A 13,063-nucleotide genomic window follows, 5' to 3' on the forward strand; every position below is an offset into this window, starting at 1 on the left:
AGAAGTATCAACAGGTGAAGAAGAGTCGGGAAAATGCAATGGTGAGGAATGAGATGGTGTGGTAGAAGACATGTCCATAGATGGAGACGAAGGATCGACAATTGTCTGCGAAGGTGGGACAGAAGATGATGGTTGTCCCGGAAATAGTTGAACAGATGTATTAGTAAAGAAAGGAGGGAAATGATCATATTCCAATTGAGATGTTGAAATGGAGGAGAACATTTTGTGTTCCCAGAAGACAACATGACGAGATATACGAAGTCGTTTGGAGATAGGATCCCAACACCGATAGCCTTTGTGTTCGATGCCGTATCCCAGGAAACAACAAAGACGGGATCGAGGTTGAAGTTTGGTGTGTTCATGTGGTTGTAGCAAGACAAAGCAAGCACAACCCCATACTTTGAGTAGATTGTAGTTAGGAGGTTGTCCATACAAAGCTTCATACGGAGACTGATTCTGGAGAAGTGTAATGGGATGGCGATTGATGGTGTAGACTGCTGAAAGGGCGGCCTCACCCCAAAAACGTTATGGGCACTGAGCTGAGATAAGTAAGGTACAAACAGTATCTAGGATATGGCGATGTTTGCGTGAGCTCGATTACATCATCAGAGGTAAAAGTGTTGAGGCTCTGAGCTGTTGCGGACCCCGAAGGCACATTGGAAGAATCTGGACCACAAACTATAGCAGTGATATTTTTGATGCGATCTGGATTCTTAAAACAGCTAGATGCAAAGTGCCTAGGATGTTTCTTTTGACAAAAAAATACAAGAACGGTTCGGACAATCCAATAGTTGATGACCATTATCATGACAATATGAGCACTGAGATGATTTTCTGTTGTGTGGAAATTGAGGTTTGTTGGATGTGAAGTTTCGAACGCCTTTGTGGAAAGGTACAGCAAGAACTCCATCAGTGGATAAACTAGTTGATGAAGCAGGAACTCCCAACCTAGTTTCTTCTGAGATAAGTTCAGCTATCGCAGCTTCAAGAGTAGGAAGAGGAGACCTATGTAGGAGAGAAGATCGAACAGGTTCATAATGATCTTGTAGCGCCATAAGAAAGATCATGAGATGTTGTTGTTTTTGATGGGTAGTTGAAATGATAGCATCCTCTTGACATTTGAAAGTGGGTCCCGCAAGAGTCAGTTGATCCCATATAACTTGTACTTCAGATAGAAATGCACTGATAGTTTGACCTGGTTGTTGACTTTTGCTAAGAAGCCCAGACAAAAGGTGATACTGATGAGCCATATCAGTGGTGGTATACCTATCTTTAAGAAAATCCCATATTTCTTTACCAGTGACAAAAAGCCCAAATTGTTGATTGATTTATGTTGTTGAAGTATTACACAAAATGCATGGTGACAATTTCTCCATTCTTACACAACCAATTTTCTTCTCTAATGTCAAAGGCATCTTGATCTTCCCTTTCTTTTTGAACTGGTCTAGGTATAGCACGTGTAACTAGGGCTGTTAATCGGGTAACCCGATTGGGTTTCGGGTTAAACGGGTCGGGTTAGTCAGGTTTTTTTAGAAAAAATATTCACCCGAAACCCGACTCTAATAAGGTACGGGTTAGTCGGGTTCGGGTTAATCGGGTTTCGGGTTTGTAGGGTCGGGTTAATCGGGTTAGTCGGGTTGAAGTTGAAATGTAAGATGAATTTATGTTGTGCCATTTTAATATATAATACACATGTATAGGGACTTAAAATGTAAAGTTGGTATAGGACATGAATTTTGGAGTTTCTTTTACCATATTAGTAATGTAAACAGTGAATAAAATTCGTAAAACTGTTACAACACAACCTTATTGCACTAAGAAGAAAGGAAAGTTATGTCATTTTATACATCTCTATACATAGTAATTTTACAATCTGGTTTGTTTAAATAAGAAATATGTATTAGTTGTAAAATCTCATGGGATCTTGAATTCATATCATTCAAGGCAGTAAAAAAAGTTTTGGTAATAAATTCTTAATCAGGTTATTCGGGTTGACCCGAAACCCGATTTTTTTTTGAAAAAATCAACCCTAAACCCGACCCTAATAATAATTCGGGTTAGTCGGGTTAACCCGAATAACCCGATTAAGAGTTCTCACCCTATTAAACCTGACCCTAATTACCTTATTCGGGTTCGGTTCGGGTCGGGTTAATCGGGTTCGGGTTTTTTTGACACCCCTACGTGTAACAGCCCTCCATAGTTTGCGAGATTGAAGATAGCTCGTCATATGTCGAGCCCATATAACATAATTAGATCCATCTAATGTAATTGAGATTGGGCGTGGTGTGACAAGAGGAGTTGTCATTGTTTAGGAAGGAAATACAAGAAAGGAATGAGAAACTTGAAGAATGTTGTGGAAACCTCGTGAAGAGAATAGTGAGTTCGATTTTAGAAAATAGGGGAGATAATGGCTGCTCCGAGGTTATTACGGGAGATAGCTGCTACAGGGGTGACGATGAGAGATTGAATTGACTATTGTTGTAGTGGTAATGAGACACACCACAAAAGTCGACCGGTCGACCGGAGATGGTGAGAGGAGACGAACTTGGTAGCCACCGGAAGCCCTAGCGATTTGGAGCCCTAAGCTTTGATACCATGAGAACTATCTGAATTGATTTTAACCAAAAGTCATAACAGAAGAGAGACCATACAAAGACTAAATACTTGGACAATTATACATAAATGACAAAAAGAGTCCTTCAACTATATTTATAAATATATTAACAGGTATTAATCCATGCCAAGGTCCATTTTCTATTTTTGTTAAAAATTATCCGTAGCTTTTGGTTGAATATTTGTTTGCCTACTCAACAAACAGGTATGGAGTCCCACTGCCTACAACCACCGCCACCCCAATAGTATGCGGGAAAACTACGAGGTGAACAAACATGCTGGCAGTAAATCGAAGTTCGCATTTGCTGCCACGCCCTTGAGCGCCGGCGCTGGTGCTGCGACTATAGGTCAATCCGACGATCCTGTCGCTTTTCTAAAGATTTACATCGCTCTCCCCCGTCCTTTTATTTCGCCTTTCCCTCTCCTCTGCAACGATTGCCTTCGGTAAGTTCCCTTGACTAACATCAATTTCTGGTTGAATATTTGTTCCAAATGCGTGCGATTAAATCCTTGAAATGATATTTCTTATGTTGTTGTTTCTATATGTGCACTTTGACTTGTGATGTTTCTTTCCCTATGGTAAAATATAAATATCCTTGAATCACTTTTGAAAGTCCAATTTAGTTTGATCTTACCACGCGCTTCAGTTTTCATTTCCTATCATGTTGCTTCAGTTCTTGGCCTAACATAATCGAGACCTAATTTGATATTTTGTAGTTAATAACAAACAACCAATTTATGCTTTCCCTCTTTGTTGCATTCTTTCTTTGCTCAAAATTCTGCATTTGGAGGTCGGATAGAATGAGCCATCTCCCCTCCCTACACATTCACCAGTCTTTTGTTTTGGTAAGGTTATAATGAATTAAACTGTTATTCAATGCCTGTTCGATCAGGAGTGACTTTTAAGGTTATAATGAATTAAGCTGCATTTGAGTCTTTTGTTTGCATGATTTGTGTTCTTTTTTGCTTTTCCACCACCACCACCTGGTCATTGGGATTGGGATATTTCTTTAAGCTCGTTGTTCATGCTTTCAATTGCTTTGTTTTGATTTTCTTGTTGGCAACTAATATACAATTTGTGGTTCATGTTGCTTGGTTGTTGAATTTTTGTTATTTTTTTTACACAACACAATCCACTACAAAATTTGCTGAAAAGATTTTCAAACATGTATTTGTGCACTATGATCCACATGTTTCTATCTTGCTAGTTCACATATTTTCTAACTCACAGAAGTGGGATTTTTGGTAAAGCATCCAATTGCTGATAAGACGTACACTTGGAATCATACTTTTTTGTTCCATGTTTTTTAGATGAGCCTTTAATCTTATCTACTTTCTCTTGCATTAGTAGCTAGGTTTGGTTGAGATAATAATGTTCTATGGAGGTAATTCAAGGTGAACCATGTGATTGCATTTGTCCCTTTCACTTGCTGACCTGGTATTTTTTATGATCCTTGAAAGAGGTATATGGGAGTGTAATCTGTAAAAGATGTCTATGTCATCATATGGATGCTTGTTCTTATTTTCACTCATTTATTAGGAATCACCATAGGTGTATTAGTAACCACAATGCATTTTTCAGGAGTCAACAAAAGTCGTCCCGTCAATAGAAAGAAGGCAAAATAAGTAAAGTGAACAAGTTACATGAAAATTATGGGGTAAAACATAAAACTTTGTAAACTTACAGGTTTTATTGCAGTTTAGGGAAACCAAGAAACCGATGAAAAAAGGTAAAAAGGGTGAAAGTTAAAAAGTTTTGTGAAAATTTTGAGGTAAAACCGGGAAAAATTACAAAAAGGATAAAACCGAAAAAATTTAAACTTGAGGGTTTTCTTGTGAATAACCCTAATATAGTTTTTAGTACTTTTGATTTTATTTTAATCATAAAAAGCAAATAATACATGATTAGTACAAGTTCCTCCAAACCGTAGAAGGGTTGCAAGATGAATGGGCGGTGGAGACTTATAGAAGTCTTTGTTTAAAAGTCTACACAAGTCACCACAAGCTTTTTATAGAACAATCACATCCATTGGAAAAACCATCAATCGTTGTCTTTTGACTTTTGTTACAAAAGTCAAAGTTGGAAAGTTTGTATGAAGTAACAAAAGAATTAAAGTAGTTAACCTATCCAACACTAGATCGATGTTATAAAAAGTTACGAAAAAAAAGGAACATGTGGACCAAGACCATCACTGCAAAGTAATATCTAGCAAGGCTGGAGGAGGTGAAGCATGTCATGTTATACTGTTACATCAACTTTGAAGCCACAAGTTGTTTGCCATGGCATTTTTGTCCCATAACATAAATGACATGCCCATTTTCAAGGGATGGATCAAAATAAAAAAAAAAAAAAAAAGAAAAGAAAAAGAAATAGCCATTTACACTGACAAACACTCTCTCTTCTCTCCTTTCTCTCACCTCGACACAACAATGCCATTTGACAATGTTTTTTTCCATGCCACCTTTGAGGTGGAGGTGTTTGTAAGACATGCCAAATAAATGTCATGTCTTTTTGCCGACCACTCCCTTTAGCCTTTAGCCTGATAGTTGCAAAAGGATTCATAAAATTAAATATCAAGGAACTTTTTGCTTTTTTCATAGTGACCGATAATAAAATTCTTCATATTTTTGTGGATCCACGGAGTGGTAAGTTAATTTGGGATTTATATGCTTGTTCATTAGACCCAAAAGTTTTTCTCCACAAGGTGTTTGTGATGATGATTTCACAAGTACATGCATGCCTAAATGGTTTATCTCAAGATTTAAATTTTACATTCAAGTAGGATGCAAGCACGACAATCCACAAAGTATGGGACCAAAACTTTTGAACGTGTTTTGTCATGAACCATTATAATGGATTATGAAGACTTATTTGGAAGGAGTTTCATGGAACTATTCTTTTAATCATGAAGTCAACTACAAGTTGAAGATCTTGCACGATTAGAAAGAAAATTCAAAATTGAGGACCAACCAATCAAATGACTTGTCTAACCCACTTAGAAGAAGAATTAGACCACACATCTGACTAGAGCATGAGGCTTGGGGAGGCATAAAATATCAATGGTGTCTGAAAGCAAACTACTTGTAATATTACCAAGAATATATATATTTGAGCATCTGTAAATGTTTGTAGCAGGTAATTAAAGACAATGAGTAATTCAAACGTGCTTATCTCGATTTCCTTTCTCTTTTTCCTCATCTCTGTTGCTTCTTCCTCTTCTTTTAATGCCACAACTCACAAATGCTCTCTTCGACAGACCCTTGACTTGCTTCTCTTTAAACAAAACCTTTCGTCCATCAATTTCTCATTCGATAAATCCCCATATTATTCTCCATGCCAAGATTGGCTTGGTTCCGATTATTATCCAATTATGATGAACTGGAATAAGAATACAGATTGTTGCAAGTGGAGTGGTGTCACTTGTAATCACTACACAGGTGATGTTATAAGCATTGACTTGAGTTGTGGAATGCTACAAGGTACCCTCCATCGTAACACCTCCCTCTTTCGCCTTCCTCATCTCCAAACACTCAACCTTGCTTACAATGATCTTACTGATTCCCAACTTCCACGTGACTTTTCTAATCGTCTCACACATCTCAACATCTCTCAATGTGGGTTTACTGGCAGCAATTCTTGGGAAATCTTACTTCTTCCTAAATTGGTTTCCCTTGACCTCTCTTGGAATTACGGACTGCATATGCAACCTGATGTTTTGAAGAATCTGCTACAAAATTCAAGTCATTTGAGCGAGCTCTTGATGCCTCAGATTCATATAGGTTGGGTTTTACCCACTTTTCTTAATTTATCTTCATCTCTAAAATCACTTGATCTTAGCTACACCGATTTGCAAGGGAAATTACTTGATAACATCTTCGATCTTCAATATTTGGAAAAACTTGATTTGTCAGCAAATTTCGACCTCACTGGTCCATTGCCAAACGTTAACACGAGCCTTAACATCCCTCTCAAGCGGTTGGATCTCTCTAACTGCGGTTTGGTAGGGTCCCTCCCCAAATCCCTAGCTAACCTGAGACACCTTACAAGTCTTGATTTATCATATAACAATCTTACTGGAATTTTGCCTTCTTTCTTGTTTACGCTTCCCTTTCTAGAAGACATTATTCTTGGTAGTAACACGTTTAGTGGAGGCTTACCATCAACGCTGTTCAACCATCGATCATTAAAGAGATTATCCCTCGGGAGGAATCAATTTAACGGCAAGATTAATGGAGGCTCCTCTCAACCATCATTTATCCAACTTGTCAACCTCACTTATCTAAGCCTTTCATGGAATAATTTTACAGGTTTATGGGATTTGGATACATTGTTGTCAAGCCTACCAAACCTTGAAGAACTTCATCTTAGTAACACCGGCTTATCTGTTGTCACCAACAACGGTTCTTCCAGCTATGTCAACCCTAATTTTCGTAGACTAGGTTTGGCATTTTGCAAGCTAACTTTATTCCCGGAGTCCTTACGAACCATGAAAAATCTTACATATTTAGATCTGTCAAATAATGACATACATGGTCGCATTCCTGATTGGGCAGGGAAGATAGGAGAAAATGGATTGTACTACTTGGATCTCTCATATAACTCCATAACAGGCTTGCCACAATTTCAATGGGATGGAATGGAATATCTTAATCTACAGTCCAACCAGATTCAAGGGTCATTCCCTCCTTCAATTTGCAACATGAGCCGTCTATTATTATTGGATATATCCAATAATAGCTTTAGGGGAGTGATTCCACAATGTCTGGGAAATATCAACTCCTTTCTACAGTTTTTGCATCTGCAGTCCAACCAGATTCAAGGACAGTTCCCCACATCAGTTTGCAATATGAGAAATCTAGTTTCTCTAGATGTATCCGATAATAGCATTAGTGGAGTGATTCCACAATGTTTGGGAAATATCATCTCCTCTCTTTGGATGATAGATATGGGGAACAATAGTTTCCATGGCATCATTCCAGATGTGTATGAGGATTGTGGAGAATTAGAGGGGCTTATTTTGAATGGAAATCAATTACAAGGAGAGGTCCCAAGTTCCTTATCCAATTGTCAATCCTTGATGGTATTAGATCTCGGAAACAATAACATAAAAGGCACATTCCCTCATTGGTTAGGTGATCTTCCAAAGCTGCAGGCTCTTGTTCTTAAATCAAACAAGTTCCATGGTCCCATTGAAACCCCTTCTTCAAAAGAAAACACATTTCCAAGTATGAGAGTCCTCGACTTATCGCATAATTGGTTTGCAGGCCATCTCCCGCAAAAATATTTGAAAAGTTTCAATGCCATGAAGAACGTGGTAAAGAATAGCACAACACCAACATATTTGTCTATGGGTGGAATGTATTACTCCGTCACTACTGCGGTGAAAGGTAGGGACCTAGAGTTTCCAAAAATTTCGGTTGACTATGTAATTGTTGTTCTATCAAACAACCGATTTGAAGGGGAAATTCCAGGAATCATCGGTTGTCTTGTTTCACTCAAAGTGCTTGATCTATCCCACAACAGCCTCACAGGAAAAATTCCATCTGTTTTAGGGAATCTCTTGGAGATTGAATCCTTAGACCTCTCTTGGAACCAACTCACAGGAGAGATACCTCAAAGCCTTGCACACTTAACATTTATTGGATTCTTGAATCTCTCCCAAAACCATCTTGTGGGGCGTATTCCATCAGGAAGACAATTCAGTACATTTGAGGCTTCTTCATTTGGATGGAATCCAGAACTTTGTGGTCTCCCGTTACCCACCAAGTGTGAGCGTCGACAGGAGACACAACTTGAAATTGATGGAGATGGAGATGGAGATGGGGAGAGTGGATTTACATGGAGAGTGGTGATATTGGGGTATGGGTGTGGGACCCTACTTGGATTAGTCATGGGGTATGTCATGTTGTCTACCGGACGACCAAAATGGTTCAATGCAATTGCTGATGCAGGAGAGCACATGATCAGAACAAGGCATAAGAAGAGAAGATATGTGTATATTGGAAAATGAACTTAGATTCTAACAGGTATTTATTTTACATTTTCTTTTGTTCATCCAAAATCTGCTAAATGGCTTACACTGTTTACTGTAATCTAATCCTCTGATTACAGATTACAGGTAGAGAATTAATAGGATCACTGAAAACTTTTGGATTAGGCAGTTGTTGATTTGTATGTGTCATGAATAATGATGGATATCAAGCTTTTTTGGATTTATGTTTGAATTTGCATTGTAAAGGAGTTCAAACTTGGAGTCACCGTTGAAATATTATGGTGAAACTTCCGCCGAATCATTTGCCAAAATTCAAAATAATAATAAATAAATCATTTCACAATTATCTTGCAAAATGGGCAACTATCTTTTTATTATTATCATTTTTTAGTGGTTAGCGTTTCACAACTTTTTGGTGGACCCTTTAATTGAATCTTGCGATTGCTTGTTTGTATTCAAAATTTGACATTTTGAGTTACGTTGTGTTTAAAAGTATGTTGTGCTTCAGATATGTTTTTAGGATTCAATTTTGTGTTGATGTATCATTAAACCTTAGAAATAGTTTAGCACGGTTAACTATATCCCCGTGCCTATTCCCTTTTTATACTAGAATATTTTTGAGAATGCACATTTAATCATGATGTTGCCACCCATTATACAGGGTTATTTGGGATTGCCATTAGAAACTCATTGTTTGATTATTGTATTTCCAAAACACATATAATCTGTTTATAGCATCTGAAAGATTCCAAAACTGATTCTGACTATTTCTTTTTAAGTAAGAAAAAAAACGCATAAATTAATTTACTTCTCTCCATGTCTTATTACTAGTTCAAAATTGTATGCAAGTTGATGCCCACCGCCGACGCCCCCACAAAGAATAAGACTACGAACTTAAGCCTTTAAAGACTAAAAAACAACTTTTAATTCGACTACTCTTGTTTACCCCAAAAGGTGGGACTCCTCACTAACTTTATTGAGAGAAGTTGTATTTGTCTAGTTTTTTTTGTTACAGCTATCTAGGGTTGGATATATTAAAATTTTGCACATATAGACATAAATTTAAATCCAACGAGTAGGGCTGACAATTCTCGACACGACACGCGACACGACTCGTGACACGACACGAAATAAATGGGTTTAGGTTGAGTTTTTCAACCCGCCAACCCGTTAACCTGCCAACCCGCCAACCTGTTTATTAAACGGGTCATATATGGGTTTCTCAAAAAATAAACGGGTTGACCCGCCAACCCGTTTATATTCTTAGTAAAAAAATTATTTTATTTTTAAATGTATTTATGTATCAAATATTAATATTTAATAAGTATTATATAATATATACCATTTATTCATACATCATTTGACTGTTTTGACATTATAACTCGTGGTGGATGGTCTAAGGTCATAAGTTGTAACCTATAAGGCTAAGTCTGTAACATGTATCTATGAATGTTTTTAATTTTCATTTGGATGTTTAAGACTTAAATATCTAAAATTCGGACCCACGAACCCAAATCTGACCCACGAACTCGCCAACTTGTGAACCCGTATAAATAAATGGGTTGGTGGGTCATATATGGGTTTATGTTCCAAACCCGTCAACCCGTGACCCGCCAACCCGTGACCTGTATATTTAAATGGGTCGTGTTTGGGTTAACATATTTTGACCCGCCAGGCCTACCAACGAGGGCCTACCCTAACCCCTTTTCCAAGGCCAAGACAACTCCCAAGTCATTACTTTTTTTTTTTTTTTAAATAAACTATTGATACAACTAACACTTTATCTATTTTAGTAGATGAAGATGAAAATGGAGGAGGCGGTATCCAGTTAGGATTCGACTTTTGTGATGTATTTTAATATTTTATTATTTTAGAAGATTATACATGTGATGTATTTTATTATGTGTATCACAATCAGGATCCAAATGAGAAGTAATTTTGTAATTGATTGTTTTTCAGCCAATTCCGGTTATAAACGTATAATAGGCAGCGCCACGCTATGACTATGAGGAATGGCCATTAAGGGTGTTTGTTTGGATGGATCGGTTCGATCCAATCCAATTAAGTAAATCCAAATGGATTTCAGTTTTCAAAATATGGATCCAAATAGTCCAAAATAAATTCAAATCCGATCCGATCCTATCCAATTATAATTCGGTTGGATCGGTTTTTATAATTCGGTTTTCATAAACCATAACATTTTAAAAAGATATAGAATTATAATATAATCTAATTTTACAGAATAAGCATAAACAAATTATTTACTTGTGATTTAAAATTTATAAACAACCACTAAGAAGGCATATTATAGTTTATTATTAAATAGATAAAAAAAACTTTTGACAGAAAGTACATATTAATGTCTTTTATTAAGTAAAACCTTTTGAACTTATTTAAAAAAAATTATAAAATTAATAAATAATTATAAATATATTGAAAATAAAAACATAATAAATTGTTATTCGGTTTTTTTGGATTATTCAGTTCTTATTTTATAAACCAAAACCAATCCGAAATCCAAAATAATAATTCGGTTTTGTTGAAAACCAATCTAAAAATCCGAACATCCGAACCAAATAGTCCAATCCAAATTATCCAATTGAATAATTCGGCTTTATCCAAATAGTGAACAGCCCTAATGGCCATTTTCAGTGCAATCAGTGGCCGGAGTACCTTCGTGGAGAGAGTTGGGCTATTTTGTAAATGGGCTCGGGCCGAGGCAAGTGTTTTAGGTCCAAGAAACTTATAGATCAGGTTAAGTCCGGGTCTCACCAAAGTCATCTTCAGTAAAAATCTCCAATCGACGACGCAATCCAGCCTTCAAATCGATTTCTCCGATTAAGGAAGTCAAACGATTGTGACCTTCTGTACTGGCGAAGAAATAACGACGAAGTCGGTGGGAGAAACGGGAATTACGACTCCGTTTAAGGAACCCCGGAAGAGAATTACAAGAAAAAGAAGGACAAAGTGCTTTGATTTCGTTGTGATGGGAAATGGCAGGTCGGCCATTGCTATCGACGGAAGGATAACGAGGATTTCCTTCCCTTAACCCTGAGAAATTCAATGGTTGGAGGATTTCCTTCCCTTTCTCTAGTATCAAAGTTGAGGTAACATGCGTGTCTAGCTTCAATTGTGAGTGCCTGTCATTATATTATGTTTTTGTGAACCCTAGTCTCTAAACAAAATCAATGTGATTTATTTTTTGAATGGAACCGTTGAATAAAAACTTAAAATAAATTCATTACATTCTAAATAAATTGAAAATTTGCTATCAAGAAGTTCAAAAATTATGAATACTAATGTTTGAGTTCCCATTTTATCCTGGTAGTGGTGTATCTAGGTGGAGCTGCTGATCCTTCTTCCTGTTTTCTGGAGTTGGAGTTCTTGTCTCTGTTTGTTAGAGGTCCTGGCTAAGTTGGTTCCCTTGTTATTCGCCATTTTGTAACCCCTGGTGCTTCTAAGGTTTACTAGCAATTGTAATTTTCCTTTTTAAGTACTTTTTATGTGTGGTAGATTTGCATATGATCTATTTTTTTCTTACTTTTAAATCTTGGGAAAAAGCATCCACAGGTTAACTTTAAGTTAATCAGTTAATTGCCAAAAAAAAAAAAAAAAACAAAAACAAAAGCAAACAAACAGTATCTTTTTCAAAAGGACTATTGATATTTTATTTTGGTTTAAAATATAAAGACTAAGATTACACGAATAGACTCTCGTCCAACTGCCAAAATGTGCGTTCAGTCCCTATTTTCGAAAATTAACTCGGACCATCCCTGTATAATTTTTTTTACTTGGGTCGTCCCTGCAACCGTAAAATGACTATTTTGCCCTTAATAATTTCTTTTTTATTTTTTCTATTATTTGTTTGTCATGTTTAAATTGAAAAAAATAGAAAATAAAATAAATACCCCAACCCTTCCTCCTTCCCTTTTCCCGATTTTCTTATACTTTGTCTCCATGTTCTTAGTCACTCTTGATAACAACCCACAAGCCTATCTCCATCTACCTGCCTCAATGACTCCGACGAAACCATGATGCCGCCCACCAGCTTCCATGACTCGAACGAAAACCAAGCACCACCACCGATCTTCTCGTCATCAGGATCACTAACCAGATCCAATACCATAGATCACAATGCTTATCCTCTTTCTCCTGTTCTCTTTTCCAATCGCCAATCTCCTTTGCAATTAGCTCTACATAGATCCGGCAGAGTAGATTTCTATGTTGGCAAATTACTTTCATCCCCTCCGGCTCTCATGAATCAAAAATGGTGGAACTCCTGAAATGAAAATGGCAAACCTGAAGCAACCGCAACCATAGCCTCCATCGATCTTCTTTCTCACCCTTTCTTCTTCTCTATCGATCTGATAACCACCGGTCAATGACATCTCCACCCTAGCTCACCACCACCAGACCTCTTTAATTTTTTAGGGTTGTACATTAGTTTCTTCCAGTCT

At 37.1% G+C, this 13,063-nt stretch overlaps 1 protein-coding gene and 1 long non-coding RNA gene across 2 annotated transcripts; both read left to right on the plus strand.

Moving 5' to 3' along the window:
• Positions 1 to 4,059: 4,059 nt before the first annotated feature.
• LOC111901284 (receptor-like protein Cf-9 homolog) lies at positions 4,060 to 8,917 on the plus strand. The gene is made up of 2 exons (XM_023897137.3): positions 4,060 to 8,640; positions 8,726 to 8,917. The coding sequence occupies exon 1, from the start codon at positions 5,763 to 5,765 to the stop codon at positions 8,622 to 8,624; it is 2,862 nt and encodes a 953-aa protein (XP_023752905.1). The 5' UTR covers positions 4,060 to 5,762; the 3' UTR covers positions 8,625 to 8,640; positions 8,726 to 8,917.
• A 2,449-nt stretch (positions 8,918 to 11,366) lies between these two features.
• On the plus strand, positions 11,367 to 12,154 carry LOC111901283 (uncharacterized). The gene is made up of 2 exons (XR_002853469.3): positions 11,367 to 11,713; positions 11,935 to 12,154. It is a non-coding gene; the product is annotated as an uncharacterized LOC111901283 (long non-coding RNA).
• The last annotated feature ends 909 nt before the right edge of the window (positions 12,155 to 13,063 follow it).

This window comes from Lactuca sativa, chromosome 2 (assembly GCF_002870075.4).
Source record: "Lactuca sativa cultivar Salinas chromosome 2, Lsat_Salinas_v11, whole genome shotgun sequence".
Classification (NCBI taxonomy): Eukaryota; Viridiplantae; Streptophyta; class Magnoliopsida; order Asterales; family Asteraceae; genus Lactuca; species Lactuca sativa.